The sequence below is a fragment of the Mirounga leonina genome, unplaced genomic scaffold (genome assembly GCF_011800145.1).
Source record: "Mirounga leonina isolate KUSES-001 unplaced genomic scaffold, KU_Mleo_1.0 Mir_175, whole genome shotgun sequence".
NCBI lineage: Eukaryota > Metazoa > Chordata > Mammalia > Carnivora > Phocidae > Mirounga > Mirounga leonina.
Window position 1 is genome coordinate 34,647,484 of NW_023270453.1, and position 24,086 is coordinate 34,671,569.

The 24,086-nt window shown below is 48.4% G+C and overlaps 1 protein-coding gene across 1 annotated transcript in view; it reads left to right on the forward strand.

Moving 5' to 3' along the window:
* The window catches only part of XYLT1 (xylosyltransferase 1), a gene marked incomplete at its 5' end in the record, with an annotated part of 297,678 nt that overhangs the window by 64,536 nt on the left and 209,056 nt on the right, over positions 1 to 24,086 (forward strand). The window contains one exon of the mRNA XM_035022356.1: positions 23,941 to 23,979. Within this exon, the coding sequence (XP_034878247.1) occupies positions 23,941 to 23,979 (39 nt within the window). The remainder of the gene's footprint in view (positions 1 to 23,940; positions 23,980 to 24,086) is intronic.

Sequence of the window (24,086 nt, forward strand, 5' to 3'; positions counted from 1 at the left end):
TCTAATTTCCGTGTCCGGTTCCCCTACTTGGGCTTGAATTCTCTGCCATGCACTCGCTCTGGGTGAGCCCTGTCCCCTCTCCCAGCCTCTGACAATTCGATGAGATGATGCATGTCCCATCCTCAAGCTGGAACGTGACAAGCAGTTACGGCATCTAATAAGCTGCCAGTGGTGTTATAGTAGCGGCTTAAAAATAAACAGGCTGGGGGCACGTGGGTGGCTCAGTCGTTAAGCGGCTGCCTTCGGCTCAGGTCATGATCCCAGGGTCCTGGGATCGAGCCCCGCATCGGGCTCCCTGCCAGGTGGGAAGCCTGCTTCTCCCTCTCCCACTCTCCCTGCTTGTGTTCCCTCCCTCGCTATGTGTCTATCTGTCAAATAAATAAAGAAAATCTTAAAAAAAAAAAAAATAAACAGGCTGGACTGCTCTAAACTCACGGATGGAGGTGCACCTGCTTTAAAGCACTTGACGCATGCCCAAAATATTGGGCAGGAATAGGTTTCTTTGAAATGGGGTCGTTTCTCTTGTTGATTCCCATTCTAATTTTAAGGAGAACATACTCAACTTTTTAATTTCTGGCTGGGCCTAATCACGCTTTGGCCACAAGTTCCTGGCCCCTCCACCATCAAGCATTTAGTAATCCATAAACAAGGCTTAAGCTGCTATTTAAAGCAACTCTGCTGTTAATCCTTTTGTCAGAGCAAATCCCTTTGGAATGTGAATAACCTCCCCCTGTCCCCCCAGCTCTTCCCTTTTGCTCCCTTTGTGTAGACTCCAGTTTTCCAGTTTGATTTCTTGTAAGGTAGGCTTGTTGGAGGATTGGGGGTCTGGAGCTGGAGGAAGGATGGACTCTTAAGAGTGACTGGTCCGACGTCCTCATTTATAAAGGACGGGAGAATGGGGATCTGGGGAGAGGGGAGCTTTACACATTTAGGTAGTAGCAAAGCAGAGGCGAAGCCTGTGTCTCCAAAAGTGTTTTTTAGCTGTTACATCAATGACCTTTTAAAAAATGGTCATATATGTATTTTAATATGGCGAGTGATACAGTGTTTTCCCATAAATACACTAATATGAGAATAGTAATCACCTTGAGCTTGCTTGGTCCAACCACAATTCTAAGAAGCACTTGCTATGAATTCACTTTCCATGTTTCAGCTCACTTGCCCCTAACACATGGAGGTTGCACTCATGATTGTTTTACAGGCGGGGAAACCGAGGCACCAAGAGGCGAACTCACTCTTCCAAGGTCACACAGCTAATAAGTGATGGTCATCTTCAAAGCTTATCGATTACAAATGCCTCTTGACTGCCTAAATATGCTGCCATAAAGTCTGATATATTTTTTAAAGATTTTATTTATTTGAGAGAGAGAGAGAGAGAGCACAAGCAGGGCGGAGGGGCGGAGGGAGAAGGAGAAGCAGGCTCCCCGCTGAGCAGGGAGCCTGATGCAGGACTCGATCCCAGGACCCTGGGATCATGACCCAAGCTGAAGTCAGACGCTTAACCCACTGAGCCACCCAGGCGCCCCTAAAATCTGGTATTTTTAATAGACATATTTCAGTAAACAGTGAGAGTTGGCTGGAGACAATACTAAGTTGTATGGGCGCCGGAGACACAGGGCAAGAATCGTGAAACTGTTGGGTACTCATGGGTGGTCTGGAAATGGTACAGGGTACCAAGTGTTATGTCAGGGATGCATTTAGCAGATTTCCAGTAGGGGCCTGGTTGGTGCCCAGCACTGCCTGAGGTGCCATTAACAGACAGCTGTTTGGAAACAGACCAGATCAGGGAAGGGCCCTGCCCTTCCGTTCAGCGTGCAATCCAGTGGAAGGGAGTGTGTGAGAACAAATAAATAAGGCACCACAGGGGTTGTGGAAAGTGCTGGGGGAAAGCAGTGCGGTGTGGGCATATGGGTGTGAGTGTGTGTGTTAAAGAGCCTACCTTTACCAGGGTAATCGCTGTCACCTCGCGCAAGAGGTGACACGTCGGAGGAAACACAAAAGTGACATGAGCAGCTTCATCTCTGCATCTGGCTGTCTTTCTTTCCCTCCCCTCTTTGCTCCGGGAGCGGATGCAGAGAACTTTCAGGACCAGGCCTATCCGCAGTGCCTGCATCCCTCAAGCCCCCTGCTTGAACCTGAAACCAGGGACTGCTCCAGGCCTGGTGCAAGGTACAGGATGGCACCACCTGGCCCCCCTCTGTCAGGTGTGGATGGATATGCTGCGCCACTAGTGATTTATTTTTTGTTTTCTACGTGAGAGAGGCGGCAAAGACATAGGTAGCTTATTATTAAACAGATCCATCTGTGTCCTTACCTATTGGTGATGTCAGAGGGGAATCAGGTGGGTTGGGAGTACAGATTTTAACTCAAACTCAGAGCTGCTCCCTGACCCTAGCTGACTGCTTCTGCTAAGTGAAACAGCTGGTGGGTACCTATTTCTGGAAATCCCTTCTCCTAGGCAAAGACGTGGAAAGTTAGATGCCTTCTGAGCGGGGCAGGTAACGAACACAGGGGTGGTGGCCACATGGGGACAGAGAGCACTTATTTTTTTTTTTTTTTAAGATTTTATTTATTTATTTGACAGAGAGAGACACAGCGGAAGAGGGAACACAAGCAGGGGGAGTGGGAGAGGGAGAAGCAGGCTCCCTGCTGAGCACAGAGCCCAATGTGGGGCTCGATCCCAGGACCCTGGGATCATGACCTGAGCCAAAGGCAGACGCTTAACGACTGAGCCATCCAGGCGTCCCCAGAGAGCACTTATATACCCTCAGAAGTGGACAGTTGCTTCTCAGCTCCGGCCGATGGAAGTGGGGACCCCATGTGGCCAGATCTGCTTTTTCAAGGAAGGCCGGACATCCGGAATTTGAACAACACACAGTCTTCCTGAACTTTAGATATTTGGCAACTAGTTGAAAACGTTGAAAATGCATTGCAGGCTAAAGCCAAAACATATCTAAGAGCCATATTCCGCTCCTGGGTGACTGGTCGTTGGCCTTCTGTCTGAGGACCCCTGACAACCAGGCTGGCCAGCTGAGAGACCAAATGGGCGTGGAGTCTTCCAGAACTTGGTGGGAAGTAAAGGGGAGGACATGGACCAATCACCTGTCTACCGGAGGTTGGTCGTACAATGCCACCTCCTTCACTCTGATCTGCTTTTGTTCTAAGAGCTGGCCAGTCCTTGAAGTCCTTGAGCTCCGATGCCTAGGTCATTTGTTTCGTGGCTTGTGAGTGATTGCAGGCATTTACTCAGGGCTGTCTGAGCCAGGGCCCCATGGCAAGTGCTTTCCATACATTCTTAGCTCACTTGACCCTCATGATTAACCCCTTCAGGTAGATCCTAATGCTATCCCACCTTAGAGATGGGAACCGCTGAGCTCTGAGAGGTTAACCCCTTTGCTTAGGGTCACACAGCTAGAACCTAGCTGAGTGAAGTCTTCCTGGCCTGTCTCCAGGGCCTGAGAGTTGAAAGATACTCATGACTCTGTTTTTGACCTAAGGCAGTTCTTAATTCACCTCTTAAAATTTAAATGTTCCTTTTGTTTAAGCTGTTCATCTTATCCTTGCCATTCAAAGTCCACATTGGCCGTTTGGGGACCCTATGGGAGGCACCCTCATTGGCTCTGGGAGAACAGGGGTGGCTGAGACTCGGGTCCCGCCCATCACCAATCTTGAGGAAGATCAGTGCCAAGAAGGAGGTAGTCACGAGGTACTTGGAGTTGGTGATGGTGGTGGTAGCAGGGAGCTAGGAACGCAGGGAGCTAGTCAACTTGTCTTTGAGAGATCAGGAAAGGTCTCGAAGAAAGAAAATCTGAGTTGAGTTGGGAAGGGTAAATAAGAATTCTCCAGGTGGGCCAGGAAGAGAAGGCATTCCTGCCCAAGGGAATGGCCTGAGCAAAAGCAAGAAGCAGCATCTCTGTGTTTGCCTGGAGGGACTGTGGTGTAGAAGGATTGTCCCTCCCCCTGGGATCTGCCTGGGTCTTTCTCCAAACCCCCCCGCCCTTCTCCTTCTACCAGAACAAAAGTCTCTGCCCCCACATGGTTGGAAGGAAGCAGATGCATCTCAGCAGGGAGCGAGGCATGCTCTTGTCTTGGGACCCAGGACTGTGTAGTGGTTTGGAACTTGTCCTCTGGAATCAGACCCCCCTGCCGGGTTCAGATCCTGGCTGTGCCCATGGCTGTGACCTTGAGGAGGTCGCTTTACCTCTCTGAGCCTCAGTTTCCTGACCTGGGACATAGGCACGAGAGTAACTCCCTTGGGGTCTCCAGGAGGTAATGCACTAAAGTACTTTGCATAGATCTTACTCTCAATCAGTGCTCAGAGTGGGGACTGGTCTTCCCAGGACCTGTGGGTGGGTGTCCACACGGCTCTCAGCACCCTGGCCGGTTCCCAGTGCCTTCAGAGGCCATTGGATTGGTCGGGCATGGGGCATGGGCCTGCTAAGCGCGTCTCCCACTGGCCAACTGAGCCACCCAGGCACCCCAAGAACATGATTCTGGAAAGACCTGGTCCAGATTCTGGACAGACGGCCCCACTGTGCCTCCATTTCCTCATCTGTTCAATGGGAAAAATACCAGTGACTGCCTTATGGGCTGGCGGTGGGGATTTATGACAGAAGGTTTACAGAGAACCAAGCATAGTGCCTGGCAAGAGCTCAGTCAATGGTAGCTGTCCTCATTATTAGTTGAGAAATAGGTTAATTCCTAGAAGTCGTTGGTCTTCCTTCTGTAGTGGTTGCCTGGACTTAGAACCATAATTTCATAGACGGTCAGAGCTGAAAGGTTAGAAATTTTCTAATCCAACCCCTTAAAATAAAATTTTATTTTATTTCAGTATTGCCTTTTATTCTCTCTTACAGCTGAATGGCATTAAATAGTTTTTCTCAACTTGTTTGGTCCAACTTTACTGGGGAATAGTTGACTTGTGATAAATTGCGGATACGTAAAATGTACAATTGGATGACGTCATCAGCACGCTATTGATGGCCCCCGCCCACTGCACCCTCCCTGGGAGAAGCTCTCATTTTCTTGCAGTGAGTTTGCTCAGAAGGCCCGGGGCATCGCTGTCCTGACGGACTGTGCTAACCCCGCAGGGGTTTCCTGTCTCTCAGCTGCCTGTCTGATTTTTAAAGCTGCCTGTCAGGTGTTGGAGATCGTGTTAGAAGTGAGCCGTTTGGGCTGAGTTTGGGAGAAGCTGCTGCCAGACGGGGCCTCTTGAGTATTTCCTTCTATATTTAGGCTTTATGGGGAGCCAACTGAAGTTAGCAGCAGTTATTTTAGGAGGTAACGCGGTGGAGCGGACCATGGTGGGTTGGGCCGTTCGCCCAGGGGAGCATTCGACAGTTGGCTTAGACGGACATCTGGCACAAAAACCCACTCGCCTCTGACCATTCTGGGATCGGAAGATCCACCTTTGGCTGCCCTCGACTTTGTTTCTGGCAACAGTCCTGAGAGGGGGTTTGGAGTTGTACCCATTGAACAGATGAAGCGGTTGAGACTCGGTAACTTTGCAGCGCGCCTCTGCTTGCAAACTGGTTGTGATAAAGCTGAGAGAGGACAGAGATTTTAGACTGCTTGTTGTGTAGCCCTTGTAAAAATCAAGCTCCTTGGAGTGTTTGGTGCATGGGAAAAATACTGACCAGAAAGTAGAGGGTGGAGGTGGGCTTGAATCTGAGATTCGTAGGACATGGGATGAAAGAACTCAGACTTGGAAGGTCAGTTCGGAGCTCAGCTCTGCCTCCCACGAGCTCTGTGACCCTGGAGCAGTTACTGACCTGTCGCTTGGCCTCTCTTGTCTCCGCTGTGAACGGGGGGATCTCTGCCTCGCAGTGTCCTCGTGAAGCTGGAAAGGAGAATTGCAAAGAGAGAGGACCAAAGAAGTACTTAGCGCATAATAGATGCTTGATAAATGGTAGCCATGATTGCTTTACTTGAACGAAAGGGAGCCTTCCTAGAAACGACCTCTGTTAGAAGGAGGCATCTTGCTGGAATACCGACTAGGATTTCAGGTTTGGTTCTGCAGGTGGGTATTAAAAGGGCCACCTTTTGGAAAACGGCTGCTTTCTGGTGACCCGGCAGAAGAAAACCTCAGGCACGTTTCCTTGTAAGGGCCTGGCCTGTTGGAGAAACTCCAGTAGATAAAATTATAAAGGTGATTATATTAAAATCTTTTACACACACACACACACAGTCCCTCCAACCCTGTGCCTAGTAAATGCTTGTTGATGGCGTTCACTCACTGAGCATCTATTGAGTATCAGCTGTATGCCATGCCCACAGGATTAAAAACCCCTAACATTTGCGTATACATGTCGGACCAACTCTAATTCAACTATGGAGAAAGAAGCCCAGGAGAAAAAGGACAATGCAAATACTCTGGGTATCTCAGTTCTTCTGAGCCTCGGTTTTTCTGTCTCTATAATGAGCACAGCTGGATGTGATAGTCTCCAGGTTCTTTGTAGCTCTGTGATTCTAGGTCTCAGCCGAGGTCAAGAATTTCTTTGGCTTGTGTGACCCCCAGCAGGCTGATTCCGAGCTGCTTGCCCAGCTTCCGCTTCAAGGGGAGATGGTCCCAGGCTGAGCTGCTGGGCTCAAATGCTCAAATCTCGTAGGCATCCCATGGTTAAGCCAGAAATAGAAAATAAGTCCTGTCTGGGTCTTGGGGGCTCCCTGAGCATTCTGGTTATCTTTGGAACAGAGCGTTGAATTGTGGAAAGGATAGACTCATTGCTTGGGATCCCAGCTTCGTTCCCACAAAGTCCTTCCCCGTGGGGATGTGTGGCAGGGAGAAGTCTTGAGAGGCTTGGAGGAGGGGGACAATGAGCCAACCAAGTGGTTTTCATCTCCAGGGGGTAGATCAGGCTAGCTGCACACAGGATTAAACCTTGGTTGGGGGGGGCGCGCCTCTGTGGTTCAGTCAATTAAGCGTCTGCCTTCGGCTCAGGTCATGATCTCAGGGTCCTGGGATGGAACCCATCCCTCATTGGGCTCCCTGGTTCGTGGGCAGCCTGCTTCTCTCTGTCTCCCTCTGCCCTTCCCCGCAGCTCACGTGCTCTCTCTCTCTCTCTCAAATAAATAAAATCTTTTAAAAAAGGATTGAACCTTGGTCCCCACTCCTTACAAGTGTTTTTTACCTTTCTGAGCTTGTGTTTTCCTTAAAATAATACCTGTGGTTGTTGTGGGTAGAGTGACCTACTTGTCCTAGTTTGGGATATTCTCATTTTAGTAATGAACACCCATGTCCTCAGTTTCAGGGAAACTGAATGGCAGTCACATTAGTTATGAGGTTGAAATAAACCAGAGCACAGAGCACATAGTAGGGGTCAGTAAATGGGAGCTGGCAGGAAGTGGTATATATAGTTCAAGTGTGTGTGTGTGTGTGTGTTGTAGGGTGATGTTTTTGCTATGTTTTTGCCCGTGGCATTTACATAAGCCATAGAACTCAGAGCTGTAAATTGATGTTTGTCTAACAGATTGATTTTTTTTTTTTTTTGGTCTTTTTTTAGACAGAAGATATTTTATCAGACTTTTTTTTTAAGATTTTATTTGAGAGAGAGAGAGAGCATGAGAAGGGGGAGGGTCAGAGGGAGAAGCAGGCTCCCTGCCGAGCAGGGAGCCCGATGCGGGACTCGATCCAGGGACTCCAGGATCATGACCTGAGCCGAAGGCAGTCGCTTAACCAACTGAGCCACTCAGGCGCCCCTTTATCAGACTTTAATATGTGCGACATATCACTTGATTTTTTTTCATTGTCTATAATGATAATGAGGATTGAATCATTTGTAAAGCTTGGTAGGTAGTAGCAACCTATGTTTTAGATGGTGTGGGATATGTTATCATCCCTAAAAATGGAAAGTAGAAACTACTTGAAACTCATCATGAAAATTTTCAGCATGTTAGTCCACTGAGTTGGTTTTCAGAGGTTCCTTTGGACCTGTTGGTGTAAAGTCATGTAAATATGATCTAGGTTGTAGGACCGAAAGCTGGCTTCTGGGAAAGATGCATGTCACTCTGCACATGAACCTCATCCGTGATTCTCTGCTGCTCTTTGGATAAAATGCAAACTTCTTAGGACCCCCAGGGACTCTGTGGCTCAGCCCTTGCACCAGATCCTCCCTTGTCTCCTGTGCCCCTCATGCCTCAGCATTCTAGGCTCAGGCTTCTTCTCTTTGTTCCTTAAAAGTGATGTGTCCCTTCCTGCCTCAGAGCCTTCGTTAATGCTGTTCCTTCTCCTAAAATGCTTGTCCACTTTCCCATCTTGGGTGAGTTGATCCTTGCTCTTTCTTTGAAGCCCACTTTAATTCTCCCTTCCTGAAAGAACCTTCCTGATTCCCCCATCATGGGTGAAGTTCCTCTGTTTTGTGTCCTCCCTACGTCCTCCTCTTGGGCAGCATGTATCACAAACGTAACTAAATCACTGATTTTGTCATCAGTTGTTCGATATATGATGATTGAATCGATCCCTCCCTGTTCCGTCCAGGTTGGCATACCTTATGTGTTTAATGAAAAGGCAACAGTTGTGGACTTTTACAGGCTTTATGAGAGGCTCCATTTCAGAGTATTCAAGAGCAGGGGATCTGGAGCCAGATCTCCTGAATTTGGTCAAATTCTGGCTCCAACATTTTGCCGCTGTGTGACTTTGGGCATCTTGGATAACCTCTCAGAGTGCAGTTTCCTCATCCATAAAATAGAGGCTAATCACAGTCCGTGCCTTATGAGGTAGTCGCACGGATTGAGGTAATCCAGGTCCCCGGCTTACAGTAGTGCCTGACGGGTAGCATGGTTGGTGCAGGTGGGGGTTGTTAGCATTCATTCCATTAGTGCAGTAATCCCCTTGACAGACAGACCCGGCTAGCTTAAGGAAACCTGGAAGCAGAGAATATTACTTATTGGTGCCACATTGCAACTTTGTTTTGTTAGCAAGTTGAGTGGTCAGCAAGAAGTTGTTTAAAGCCTCAGTCTCCTCATCTGTGAAATGGGGGCAGCATTACCTCCTCCACATCCCCTATTCCTCGGTGCCCACTCACGGGGTTAGGGTGAGAGTTCAAACAGATGGGGCTGTAGATGGCCACGTCCGGGTCGAAACCCGCAGCAGGTGCTCGAGGACCTTTAGCGGCCTGAGCACGGCGAGGAACTGATGAGTGTCTCCTCAGATGCTGCAACCAGGGATGCCCCGGCTGTGCCTGGGTCTCAGGGCTTCAGCTGCAAATCCGGGGAGCCACAACAGCCCTTCCGGGACAGGTCTGCTTCTCTGTGATTTAAAACAAAACAAAAAATAATCCTGAATGGTCCAAGGTGTTGGTTTTATATGGCAGCTAATGAGATAGCAGGACAAGTAATTGGAGAATACGTTGCTAACAGACACAGTAAATACAGCTCTGATGATATATGAGCAGTTCTCAAATGGCTCCTGATACAATGAGATTGTATGAGGTCAAGAGCACGTTGGAAAACAGATGTTTAGTAGGTATATTACGGCCTCCAGTGATTAGTCCTTAGAGCCCACACTTTTTAAAAGAAATACTTATCGGATGATGATTGTGAACCAGACGTTATTCTAAGTGCTTTACAAATATGAACTCAGTCAGTCCTGATAGCAGGCTTGAGGGGTAGGTGTTATTATTCCTCCTATTTCTCATGGGGAAACTGAGGCACCAAGATGTTAAGTAACTTGCTCAAGGTCGAGCAGAGTAATCCACCAAGCCCGCGTTTGAGTGCGGGTAAACTGACGCAAGAGTCCATGTTTTCCACCTGCTCCAGAGCAGAAGTCACATGGAAGCACGCCAGAACTGGAAATTAGTCCCTGGCCCGTTCCAGGGAAATTAGTCCCTGTCCCCTGGAACGGGCCAAACCAGCTGTCCTTGGTCCTGATATCTGCAGGTCCTTCCGGGAATGCAACTTGTCTGCTGGATTCTACAATCCAGTCGGGAGGGTTTTAGCCCTCCAATTAATGGAAGCCACACAGCCTCTTCTCTCTACCTTTGACATTGTGCCCGCCCCCCCTTCAAACCCTTTCCCCATACCAATTTTCTTTCACTGGGTTAAAATGTGTAAGTAGTTTACCATACCTGCTGGAAAACAGGGTCTTAATTAGCCTTAATTTTTGAAGTCTGCAGCTGTAAACTGTGTTGAAAAGATTGAAAAGATTAGTGCACTAGTAATAAGATAATTGTCCCTGAGAAATGCTGTTAGCATGTAAATACAGTTAGCGTGTGAAATCAGAGCAACTGTAATATTTCCCCCCTTTTGGTGTTTAAAGATGTTCCTGCATGAATAATTATAACTAAATGCAAAGTGCAGAAATAAAAGACTCCCTGCTTTCCCTTTTCTTCTTTCTTGTTAATGTCCCGGCTCAGAAATAAACGTCTGCTCAGTGGGATCTCTCCTGGAGTGGGCTTCCCCTTCCCACCATGGTGGCCATTTGAAATTAGTACCAGGGGTGGGGTGACTCAGAGGGAATTCCCCAAAATGAGGGATGCCAGGCAAGGATGACCCACAGATCTCACTGCAGCTCTTTGGAGGACCTCAGGCGGAAGAGACCACACCTGTACTCACGGGAATGCTCACAGATGTTTGCATGTGTGTGTTTATGGACACACACACACAATCCTATGTGAGCCAGAGAATGATGGTCCAGGCTCCATTCAGCAGAAGCAAGTGGAAGAAACCTCTATCTACCTTCTTGGACCTAGAAATCTACCATAAATAATCTTATACCTGCCACCACGGAGGGGGCCTGGCTTATTTCTCTTGAGTTTTTGTAGCTTTGGAGAAATAGGGAACTTGATTTCATTTTATGATGTCAGTACGTGGAATATCGTCCCAGGAGCCCATGGCTCAGCAGATACGCAGTATATCGTCTACAGAGGAACCTCTCTGCTGCCCCATCTCCTGTGAGCTGATGCGTCCGTGGAGCTCCCCTCCTTCTGCTCGGCCTTTCATTCCCAAGGCCCATCTTTGCAGTTGGAGCTTGACTTACAGGCAGGAAAACCTACAGCTCCTGAGTTGGCTGGGTTCTGAGCGTTCATCTTCTAAATCCCAGCCCAGCATGACTTGGGGTTCAGTTGATTTGGGTTAAGAACGTACCGAGTGCTGTCTGTGTGTAGCCGCAGGACTTGGTTAAACATAAAAACAAAAGAAGATCGTCCCTGGCCTTGAGAAAGCAGGACCAGTTGTCAAAATAGTATATAGTGGGGAGTGATAAGGGTGGAGGACCCCCACCCCTACTCGTGGGCATGGACTCCGCTCCCAACCCAGTGTTCTTGGATGTGCGCTCATCTGTGCTTTTTAAGTCAAATTGTCCTTGGATTTCGTAGCCAAGTGTGCTTTACAACCACCCTACGATCCAGATCGTGTATTTCTCTCTAATCCCAGGGCCTTCGCTGAGAGCGTTGGGGCTTCATAAATCCAAGACTGCAGAGTCCAGGGCCCATGGCGGCCATGAGGCCGTCTTAGGAAGGGAAGCCTGCCTGGGGGCTGGGCAGGCTGCAGGACACATGCCCCTTCCACAGGAGACACCTGCTCCCCAGATCCAGACCACTGGTGCCTTATGAAGGTGATGGGTTCATGTTGTCAGGTCTCCCGATTTTCCAAGAAATGCCAGGACTTTGCAGTTTTACATGAAACCTCCCGAATATTAGGTGTTGGCATCGTATTGAACATTTTCCTATTGAAAACCTTGTGTGGGCTAAACAAACATGTCTGAATGGAATACTTCCCACATGCCCCCAGTAGGCTTTTCGCTACCTGCACGATAAATCCTTGAAGGGGAGGCTCTCAACATGCTTGCAAAACAGGGCACTGTGGGGTCATCCGCAGGGAGTCCTACTGCATCTTGAATTTGGTCACCTCGAGACCGCAGGCTTTAACTTGCCTCTTGCTTCTCCAGTCCTTTCTCGTCCTGCCCCGCCCCCTCTGTGCAGATGTCTCAATGAAGTTCGTGGGAAGGGAGCATTTACTACCATGAATAGATCCTACAGTTACGCCAAACATGTCACGCATGTGAGCAAACCCCCCCCCCCAACCCCAGTGCAGAAAAGCATAAAAATAAAAGGGGATCTTTGTAGACTTTGGGTCAGCCAAGCAGCGCTGAGCACCATGCTCGTCTCCTGGGTGCTGATTAGCAGCTTGCTTGGGGGTCTCAGGCTCTTGCCTGACCTTGGCACAGGGTCTGGCAAACTTGGCCTTCTGGGTGTAGAATGGGTTGTTTCAGAAACAAAGCCATTGAGACTGAGTTGAGGCGAGTCCTGTATTCACTGATGAAAGGAGCTCATTGTATGAAATCCATGTGCCCTGCCGGACCCCCTTCCTCTGGCCTCCTCCTCCTCCTCCCTGTCCCCCAGCTGGGGCTTTGTCAGCGGTCCGCAGGATGCTCTATCCCGGGCTGTGCTTTCTTCCCATTTTCCTGTCTCCGCAGCTCTGGGGTTGCCCTGTGCAGAAGGAGAGCCGGGCTCAGAGTCCCCGTGCACGTTCTCGGTTCCTTAGGCCAACTCTGTTGTCGTGGGTGATGAGAGCGCTTCCTTCCGGGACAGCTAGGAACAAACAGCCAGTTCACAGGCAGCTGTATGAGTTGGCCATGCAGGAAGCCAGAAAACAGTGGTGCTAATAACCTCTTCCTGTTCTGTGCTCTGCACCAAAGCCCACCGCCACCTCCCCTGTCTGGTCCCACCACCCCAGGAAAAGTCTAGACTGTTGAGCTCCAGGTAGAGGCCCCTAAAAGAATAAACCACAGTGTTGAACTTACTTGCAAATTATTAGAGCTTTTCTCTTTCGTCTCTCAAGTTCCAGCATCCAGAACTTTTCTTTCTTGGGACTGGAGGTGAGGATGGGGTCATGTTGACTAAGCCATCCAGGGGCTAAAATGGTACCTTCCTTTGGGGGGATCAGTAAACTGCAGTGGTTAAGAGATGGGGTGGGGGGGTCACAAACTCAGGCCAGCCCAGGTGGGTAGGGTGAGGGTCATGGCCAAGGGGAGGGTGTGTACCCACCTTAAGGAAGGAGCAGCTGCTTGGCTTCGGCTGCAGCCATGACAACCAGCATGCCCACCTGGCTGGGTCTTCTGACATTTTAAGAAAAGCCAGAAATCTAGATATTGTGAAATCACCTAATTTTTGAAGATTGGCAACTAGTGAAAAAAAATATTCAAGTACTGTGTACCATGTAAGTCAATCCATACCACATCTGAGCATTTTCATTACTTTTTTTTTTTTTTCTATGAAGATAGAAAGGTTCAGCGGGCCTGTCTCTGTGGCTTCTGGGCAAGTCTTGTTACCTTCCTGAGCCTCTGTTTTCTCCCCTGTAAATTAGCAACAGTACTACTGGAGGGTCCATAGTCTGGAAACTAGAGGCAAATACACATTATCATCAAGGGCATCTCCCAAACGTAAGAGCATAATATAAAATCATCTTGGGGCGCCTGGGTGGCTCAGGTCGTTAAGCGTCTGCCTTCGGCTCAGGTCATGATCCCAGGGTCCCGGGATCGAGCCCTGCATCAGGCTCCCTGCTTGGCGGGAAGCCTGCTTCTCCCTCTCCCACTCCCCCTGCTGGTGTTCCTGTTCTCACTATCTCTCTCTCTTTGTGAAATAAATAAATAAAATCTTAAAAAAAAAAAAATCATCTGTGTTTCCAGACTCCATGGCCATCCTGTAGTAGCCATCCCATGAGGATGGGATGAGGATTTTTTTAAATGAATTGCTAAATGTGCTCCATAAGGATTTTCATCATAGGCATCTTAATGGCTATCGTCATTGATGCCGTCATTGTCCTCCCCACCATCGTGATCACTGAGAAGCCTAGGAGAAGGCCAGGGGGCGGGAAGGAGGCACTGAGTCTCTCTCGCCTGAAACCTCCTGACTTTGACCTGACTCTCACCGTAGGAACCCTCTGCCCGTCTGTCCCCGGCAGGTTCGCCTGCCAACCATCTCTGCCAGTCTAGGAAGAAGTCTCCCCAGTTCCAACGGCACAGCCTGGAGCTGAGGCCCTCCCCTTTTGCAACCACGACCAAGCTCTCCCCTCCACCACCATGTGCCCAGCATCCTGGGATTGGTTTCCCCCCATGGCTTGAATCAGCAGGTCTGTGTGTGGCCTCTTGGAAATGCTCCAGTCCCGAAGCACTGCTGAATCAGTTTTTCCAGAGCTGGGATATGCTATCCTTTGAACAAAAGTGTCCTGGTTAGAAGCTCTTGTGTGGAGGGAGGGGAAGAAGAGTAAATGAAGAAAAGGCAGGACGGACATGCATAGAAATTTATTTTGGCAAAAAGGGATGAACCCAGGATGTGGTACCAAGAACCTTAGGCCCTTAGGACATTCATTTCACATCCTCGATCTCCTCCTCCTCACCAGAAAATGAAGGGCTTGATTGAGGTCAGGGACAGAAAAAAATCTCATCTCCTAGGAATGGGAATCTATTGGTAATGTCTGCTCATAGGGCCGTATTGAGACTTTGAGGCCAAGTACCTTCTTGGTGATCTCCACCTTGGGCACCATGTAGGAAGGTGCTGCTCACCTATCCTGCACTTCTAAGTCTCTTCCTGGCACTCACAGTCTTGGCTTCTGGGTCTCACATCTAAACAGTTTCCCCGTGGGACAGAAAACCCACCCAGTAGCCCCAGAAACTATAGAACAAAAACCTAGTGTCTTTGGAACCCTGGACAGTGTCTGCAGGACACTTGACAGCATTGGTTCCGGTGGGCCGTCTGCCATCTTGGTGACCACAGCAAGTGGGTGCAAAATTGGTAGGTGCCATGGCCTGTGCCTGGGGAAAAGCTAATTATTGGGCTGAGCTGGGGATGCGGCTTGTGTCCAGGCGGAGCCCAGGTGGACAGCTTCAGAAGGATGTGGAGCCCTGGAGGGATCTACCAGCTCCTCTTGCCCGGCTATGTTGGGTGGAGGCTGCGTTTCTCAGATTTCTCTTGGCACGTGGCATGTCTTGTTTCTGGTCTGAAATGCCTTTGAGCTCTGAAAAGCAGAACACTACAGTGTGATAGTCCTTGCCTTCCAAGAGGAAAGTGACTTGTGGTTCACCCGCTGTACACCAAGACTGAGCGGGCTCTGCTCTACCGTCTGAGTCAGGCTTCACATTGTCCATCCGAGTTGGTTATCCTTATGATTATTGTGACAAGTTAAAGAATTAGCCTGAAGACCCCCAGCAAGGAGATGGGAAGATCTGGTATGAGGAGCATGTGATCCAGTTCTCTGCTCCATAAGGCTTCTTAGGGTGAGCTACTCCTAGAACCATGAGCTACTCCTAGAACCGTGAGCTAGTCCCAGAACCATGAACTCTTGGTTTAGTGATTGCAATTCACGATGTGGTTGTACTACTGAAAAGCGGTATAACTCTGTGGTCCAAAAGTGTAGCCCTTGGGAGCTGGGCTGCCCTGGTCTAAATCCTGGCTCTGCTACTTACTAACAAGTAAGGTGAGCAAATTACTTTCTCCTCTGAGCCTGTCGTATCATCTGTAAAATGGAGCTATTCATTGTTGTTATGGGGTTTAAATGAGATCGGTCTTACAATCCACTAACGATAATGTCTTACATTCACTATGAGCCGATGTTAGCTACTCCTCTGATTACTGTTGATACTGATCAGCCATGCGACCCTGGGCGAATTGCGTTAATCAGTGGAGGTGACAGACGCAGTTGCTTACAGTGCCAGGAACCTTGCTGTCTTGGAGGAATGTATGTCCCGTGTTGCTGAATCTCTCATTTTTAAAAAAAGAAGTGAGAAATCTGGGGTTGCATGTGAAGTATCCTGGTTTTAGGACCTTGGCAACAATTTCAAATCTTTCATCAATGTGTTACAGGCCCCAAAATACCCCCCAGCATGAATCATCCAGATGCCACCGATTGACCACCCCATCTGAACACTTTAGACCTCAAGTCTCTCATCTTTCAGGTAGATGTATTCAAAACCTTGTAGTTCCAAGAATTGTGATTCTGTGTGAGTGTTTCATACATAATGGTTTAGATTTTTGATAACTGTTTGTTCTCAAAGATGCACACGCCAACCTGGAGAAGCATTAAAATCATTCCCAGGTTTCCATGCCCCTGTGGCTTCTTCTGTCTTCCAAGGCCGTGGGTGGTGAACCAACTCTAAGCGCCTGAAGTTTATCTTGAGGTTCCATTGCTTAGTTCTGGAGTGTAGCCTAAAAAATGTGGAGGGAATGCAGAGTAGCAAAGAGACCCGTAAATGTTGAAAACTTTGAAAAACAGAGACCGATGACAGAGCGAGAAAACCTCCCCCCATCCCCCAGCCCAGTTTTAAGGGCCTGACTCGATCTGTCACCATACCGCTAAAGCAGTGTGAGCACCCTTGACCTGTCAGTGAGGTTTCTGTTTTCTTCCCAGTCTTACTTAAAGATGAGTTGGCATTTTCCAACAAGGTGCACGCTGTGTGATTCTGGCTGGTGTTCGCATTCCACATGCAGCCTTTCTCAGAGAACAAGGGGACTTCTGTGCTGGGGGCATCTCTCCCTTGTCGACCAGTACTGCCCACGATGCACGTGCTCGGCCTTCGCCCCAGGAGCCGCTGACACAGGAGACAAGCTCGTTGTGAAATCCCAGAGGGACATCTCGAGAAAAAGCCCCATTGTTGCGAGCACCTTGATGGCTGCATCTAGACCCTGAGGGGGAGTCAAAAGGAGCCACACATCCCTGGGGAGGGGATGCTGGAAAGAAGAGGGAGGTTGACAGGGTTTCTGGGGCAGGAGGGAGACCATCACCATATACATGGAAAGAAGGGAAGGAGCAGAAAATACCCTGTACCCCACTGTGGACTGAATGGTGTGTCCCCCTCAAGCTCACATGTTGAAATCCTAACCCCCAAGGTGATGGTATTAGGAGATGGGTGATGAGCTCTTGAGGGCAGAGTTCTCAAGAATGTGACAAGCGCCATTTTGGAAAGGACACTGGAGAGCTCCCTCACCTGTTCTTCTAGGGGAAGGCACAGCAAGGAGAAAATGGTCTATGAACCAGAATGTGCCGTCACCTTGATCTTGGACCCTCTGGCCTTCAGAACTATGAGAAGTAAATTTCTGTTGTGTTTAAGCCACCCAGCCTGTGGTATTCTGTTCTAGCAGCCCAGACAGACGATGACACCCCATGATGAACATTTCTTGGGGAACACAGAGTGTGAGCACCAGAGCTCCATGCATACCTCAGACCCTCGGTGGCTGGCTGGGGACTAGAGGTGAGAGGTCCTAGTCCTGGTTTCTCACAGGCTGTCTATCACCTTGGATGCTTTCCGTCTTACATTACCCGTGCCCCAGTGTAAGGTATACAGAAGACTCCCCCAAGGCTGTTTAATAAAATGCGGATTCTTTGGCTCCTTGCCCAGAGAGATCCCGATTCACTAAGTTCATTTTGGAAACACCAGGATATTGGTTCGGGTGCCAGTTTCTGGCAGCTACCGAACCTAAGCACCAGTCCTGGCTCTGTCCCTTATCAGACCTGTGTTTTTGAGCAGATTCTCCCCCCTGAGCTTCAGTTCATCTGATCTGTAAAATGGGGAGCATGATACCTTCCTTGGCAGAGTTGCAAGGATTTCATGTGCTTGGCCCCAAGTAAGCCCAAACAATGAAATAGCTACATCTACCCATTTCACTGCTGTCACATAGGATTGTTTCAGCTGGCATAGATAATAACTGGCCATTTAGAAGAACTATGGTTTAATCGGTTGGGTGTGGAGGGCTGTTAGCCTTCAAAAGCCTGGAAGAAGAAAACAAAGGGAAGATGATTTTTGAGCTTTTAATCATACATCAGACGTTTAAAATACCTGGCTTTATTTACCATCGAGGGCAATCCATGATGTCAGTGGTATCCCATTTTCTTTTTATTTTTTTTAAAGATTTTATTTATTCATTTGACAGAGAAGGTGAGAGAGAGAGAGCACAAGCCGGGGGAGCGGCAGACGGAGAGGGAGAAGCAGGCTCCCCGCTGAGCAGGGAGCCCGATGTGGGGCTCGATCCCAGGACCCTGAGATCATGACCTGAGCCGAAGGCAGATGCCCAACCGACTGAGACACCCAGGTGCCCCAGTGGTATCCCATTTTTAGGATGAGGAGGTGACTCTGTATCTGGGTCTGCGTGACACAGTCTAGATTTCTACCTCTTAAGCTAGTGTCATTATTTCCTAGTGCCCCTTTTAACTTGGAAAAAAAAAATCCTAGTCAGTTCTATACTCTCCTGTAGTAGTGCTGTTGGAGAATATGGTCCCACCTGTTTACATTGTGTAAATGAGAAAGGTAGAGCTCATGGAAGCTAAGAAGTTTGCCCAAGGTCACAGGTCTACTAAGGGGTTGTTATTCTACCGACTTGCCAAACCCCAGCACCTCTGAAGAGGACTGTGTTTGGGGACAGGGCCTTTACAGAAGGGATGAAGTTCATATGCGGCCTATAGGGTGGGTCCTGATCCAGTCTGACTGGTGTCCTTGTAAGAAAGATTTGGACACCAAGGAGACGCCAGAGATGCTCAGGCACGGAGGAAAGACCATGTGAAGACACAGTGAGAAAGAATGTGCTCATTTGCAAGCCACAGGGAAAGTCCTCAGCAGACAGCAGCTCCACTCACACCTTGTTCTTGGACTTGCAGCCTCCAGAACTAGAGAAAAACACATTTCTGTCCCGTCAGCAACCCAGTCTGGGGTGTTCAGTTATGGCAGCCCAAGCCAACTAATACAGGGGTTACGCATGATTTCAGCCCAGGGTCTGACCCCAAACCTGCACTGTTTTCCTCTGCGTGAACTTTCTTGGCCTCCTACTGGTCCCTTACCTTGAGTGACAGCATCTCTTTGGGTGTCTGGCTTGGCATCCAAACTCAACTACTACTTGGTGGTCTTCCTTGGTGGCCTCTAGCAGGCAGGAATGCTGTTGGTGAGATCTTGTTTCTTTCCATCTCGGATCCCATGAAGAGCTCCTTGCATTTCCCGAGGCACCTGGTGTTTGATGGTGACCAGGAGTAAGGCACAATCTCCTGATGGTGGAAGCTTCTACTTCTGTAGACCCCATCAGAGGTTTTTCCAGGACAGGGGGCCACGCCAGCCTTCCGAAGTGCATCCATGCAGGGGTTGACCGTCGGGCCTGTTGTCTGTCTGCTGACTTGATGGGCCGAATGGGGAAGTCTGGCTCTGAAGACTTGAGTCACAGGACTATCCTATCCCCATCAAAGCCATTGCTTACCACCCAAGAGCAAAAACTATCATATGAGATCTTCAAAGCTCAGGAAGAGAAAACCCTTTCAATGGCTGAGGCCAGGCTCAGGGCTCAGCACCGACCAGGGGAACCAGAAATGTTTGATTCATGCATAGAACGATAATGAAATTCCTCGTCCTCTCTCTCTTTTCTTTATGAAAGCTTCATTGCTTGTCAAAATCAGGCTTTTGGCCTCGATGGGCTCAAAAGTATTTGAGCCTGGCTTCCTGGTCTTACGAGCAAGACTCATGAGGTGCCAACAAGTTTCATTTCTCCGGAATCTATAATCAGACTCCCGCCTTTTATTTAAACAGTTAGCTTTGGGAATAGGAGCATGCACAGAGTCACTTTAAAGTCCTTTCTGGCCCCCTCCTGGTGCCCACCAGGCATAGTGCTAGCGACTGAGTCGGAACTCATTAATAGGTGTGGATGGATTTGGTTCCCTGCTGTGGTGAGGTGGCTGTGTTTTGTTTTTAGTCGGGGCCTGTGTGGTAATTTCTACCAACCATGTCCACTACCTTTTTAAAAAAGGATTCTCGTGGTTAAGGTGCTGCTGCTGATTTGCCATGAGTGTTCTTCCTTGTAGTAGACACTGTCCGGGCTGCAGGATTACTTTGTCTGGGGTGGACTTGTGTTCTCCAGTAGGGCTACCGTAAAGTAGCGGAGCACAGGCATCTCAAGTGCAGGGCACTGGGGTCCGATCCAGGTTTCAGCACTGTCTGTGCAACCTTGGGCAGGTTACTCAATCTCTCTGGTCCTCAGTTTCCCCATTTCTGTAAAGAGAATAATGGTAGTATCTACCTCACAGGGTTGTTACAAGGGGTCAGAGGAATTCTACATGTGTAGAGGTGAAGCCTGTGCCTGGAACATGGTAAGAACTTAAGTTATTAGCCATCACTTAATTAGTAACATGGTAAGTTACTCAGTATTACTAGTATTCATGACTGTTCCAAACCTTTGTCAAGTAATATGCCCATGGGATAAAGTCGAGAATGAAACAGAGGAATGAAAACTGTCTTTATCTCCGGGCAAGAGGACTCTGAGCAATCATTTCTGTTAACGTTGCTGTGATGGCATTTAAATAAATTCAGAAGGACCGGTACATTGGGTGAAGAGGGGTGAAAGCTAACTCATATATAGTGTAAGATCTTAGTGGTTGAGTTTTTTCCTTGCTCGGTCGGCATAATGTACAGCTCACATGGAGTATGGCACATAGTAGGTCCTAGAACATAGTTACGCGTTGTAATTATTTCAGGTTCTGGGGGTTTATTGGAAGACCAAGGGAGAGTATGTATCCTTATGTTTCCAAGGCTGGAGGGTTTGTACATCATGTTGGGGTTCTATCAAAGGTCCAGCTTTAGAAAGTGTATCAGTTAGTTATGACCACAGTGATGGCTGTATAATAAATCACCCTGAAACTCAATGGCTTGAAACAACAAGCGTATATCTTGTATGTGTCTGAAGGCTGGCTGATCAAGGCTGGGCTGGGCTGGGCTTCAAGCTGCAGGTTGGGTATAGTTCTGTTCCACGTGTGTCTCCTCCTCCTTGGACCAGCAGGGTACCTGGAGCGTGTTCTTCTTGCGGTGATGGCAAAAGGGCAAGAGCTCCCACTCAATCCCGCAAGCAATATTTTAAGCTTCTGCTTATGTCCTATTTGCTAAGCTCCCCTTGGACAAAGCAAATCAAATGGGCAAGCCCAAGGTTAAGGGATGGGGAAGAACACTCTGCAAAGAAATGCAAAGTCATGTGACCAAAGGGTGTGACTATAGGGAGTGGTGAAGAATGCAGGCCATTAAATCAGTCTACCTAGTTCCCTATTTGACTTCCCCAATTGAGTCATCGCAATAGATGATATGAAAGAGCTTTCCTTGCTTAAGGCAGTTCGTAGCTCCCGGTACCTGCATTAAGATTCCAAAAGCACTCCACTGTAGCATCGGAGCATGTTGCAAATTCCCCTTTGGTCTCCAGGAGCCTTTCCCCTGACAGACAGGAATTTACTCTACTGTAAACCAAAGAGCCCCAGTTTAGACAGACACGATGGATTAGGCAGACAGCATCATTGACCCGGTTCCACTTCGTTAACCTTTCCAATTAAGGAGGGTGTTGCTGAAAGTGAGACCTCACAGATATATAGTCATACCTGGAATCTTCTGGATGGAGCCTCTGTAGGGAGAGTCTTATATTTTGAATGTGCACAGAGGGAGGGGAGCAACATTTTGTTGGCAAGTGAGCCCCGAGTGTTAACGACATGGCCACTTGGAGTACTCTGTCTTCTTCCTGGCTAGGTCATTAATGTGCTAAATAGATAAGATTGGACCCCTGACCATGTTCCAGTAGGGTTTCTGATCTTGGAATACCAGATAAAGGGTTGGTGCTTTATCATATCTAGGGATCAGGCTCTGGGTTTTGTCAACGTAGTTGACAGAGTTTTCTGTGGTTTCCCAAACATGGTCTTTTCCTTGAAGTTGTTCTTAGGGGTTCAGGATGGCAGTCTCCCCTCTCTACCCCTTCAGGATTCTGAGCAGTGAAGCATAAACCCTAAGCCATAGCCAAACGGGCTGTGAACTACAGCTTAATTAATCTGGGCATGCACCCAACACCCCAGTTTAGTGCTCCACTAGGACCTGGCTTTGAGAATGAGGCTAATGTTTGAGTGCGAGAGGAAACTTCTTATCTTCTGGCTGAATCTAGATGAATGTGAACGGCCAGAGAGACAGACACACAGACTGACTCGGAGCTGAAGACCTCACAGACCAGGAGGACAGCCTTGCCTCCCAAAGACAAAAGTGGGCCCCGTCCAGTATGCTTGCTTGTCCCAGGGAAACTGGAAGAACAAGATTGATTGACTCCCTCCCTGCATGTGAGGATGAAGAGGCTGGCTAGAGTGGGCTCCATGAAGAATGGCTAAAACAACGAGCCAGCTCACTCGAATGGCGCAGCGAAGGTTCTCACCCATATGGCTCTCACTTCTTCACCCTTGGGAAGGAGCTAGTGAGGGTTTGAAGAGAGAAGCCTAAAATATTTTCAAGACCTCTCCAAGTTCCTTTATGGGCCAAGGCTGCAATGTCCAGAGAGGGGGAGGAGGGTTCCCCTCCATATCTTCCTGGGTGTGAGGAATATTCCATGCCTGAGTGTGAAAATTAGAATTAGATGTTCTCCTGGGAGTAAGCTTTGAGCTGTACCATTGGAGAACTGCTAGGAACTAGATTCAGAACTGGAATCAGGGGAGAGGAACCCCTCATCTTGAGCTCAGAATGACTTCGGCATCATTATAAAGATACCACAGAGGAGTCATCAAGAAAGTGAGTTGACTGTTCACCTAGGGTAGGGGTTTAAAATGTTCCAATTTTGCTAACTTCCTTTTTTTTTTTTTTTAATGTGGTAAGAACACTTAACATGAGATCTACCCTCTTAACAAAATTTTGTGTGTACCATACAGTGTTGTCAACTATAGCTACAGCGTCATATGCCTGAACTCTAGAGTTGATTCATCCTGCGTGCCTGAAACTTTGCACCTGTTGAGTAGCAAAGCCCCATTCCCTCTCCCCCAGCCCCCGACAGTCACCCTTCCACCCTCTGATTCCATGAATTTGACGATTTTAGATTCTTCATGTAAGTGGAATCATGACATTTGCCCTCCCACGTTCACTGAAGCCATACAACGGCCAAGATACGGAAACAACCTACATGTCCGTTGATGGATGAATGGATCAAGAAGATGTGGTATAGATATTAGTGGAATGTTACTCAGCCTTAAAAAAGAAGGGAATCCTGCCATCTGTGACAACGTGGATGAACCTTGAGGACATTATGCTGAGTGAACTAAGTCAGACCACAGAAGGACAAATACAGCGTGATTCCTGCACTTCCTCCTTATTCACCGTGTAGGCCAGGGGGTGCCCACTTGCGTGGCTTCCTAGAAGCCCGTGTTGGGAAATTGGCTTGCACAAAGCAAAGCTTCCAAACTGAGCTTGCACCTCAGGGCCCTAAAATTGTGCCCATTCTCTGGAACAGGCAGCTTGAGGTTGCTTTCCCAGAATCGTGAATCTAAGGTTAAGTTCAGAGCTGACAGAGTGCCGACAAAAATAGCCTTTATGTGCTGGGTTTCCTGTTTTCCTTGGAAACCACTTGCTGAAAACCACTACCTCCTCCCCACCCGTCCCTCCCTCCTCTCTGCCCACCCTGCCCCCCCCCCACCTAAAGAGTTCATGTTTAATGACCTGCGACATTACCACCAAGCATTTCCAGTCAATTGGCTTTTGTAGAGAGTGAATGAATAGGAATTTTCTCTGGCCTTCTCTATCCTAAAAAGGCTCTTCCCCAGCCCATTGGAATGTGCTAGAAAACTAGGAATTAAGCTCTTCTTTTTCTGTCTCTATTTTTCTTCCCTCATTTTTTCCAAGACCAGACACAAATTGGTGGCCTTGCCCCTAATCGGGACTCGATATTCTTTCAGGTTTATTTCTCATCCTCTTACGCATCCATCCTCTCCTTTGTATAGAGGATTTTAACACACTTGGAGATAATCGATGAGTGTGTTTTCTTTCCTATTTCCTTACACTTGATCATTTTGCATGAAAAACTTGAGCCTCCTTAATCATCGGGGTGTGGGAGGAAGTTGAGGAGAGACTGGGGATGGGCCAAGCTCTTCTCATGAGTCATGGAATGGGGGAGACAGTAAAACACGGAAGAGATCTCGCTGGGTTGGTAGGTTCCATTTTCCCCATCACTTACGTGTGTTTTCTCTCTCTTCCTACAGGACCCTCATCCAAGTCCCCCGATCACCCTGGAGACCCAGGTCAGTACCTTCCCATGGCCTTTGTCACTTATCTCTGCACCAGCTCTCCAGGAGGCTTGGTACACCCTCTTGGCTCCTTGACTCAGAGAGACTGGATGGGCACATTC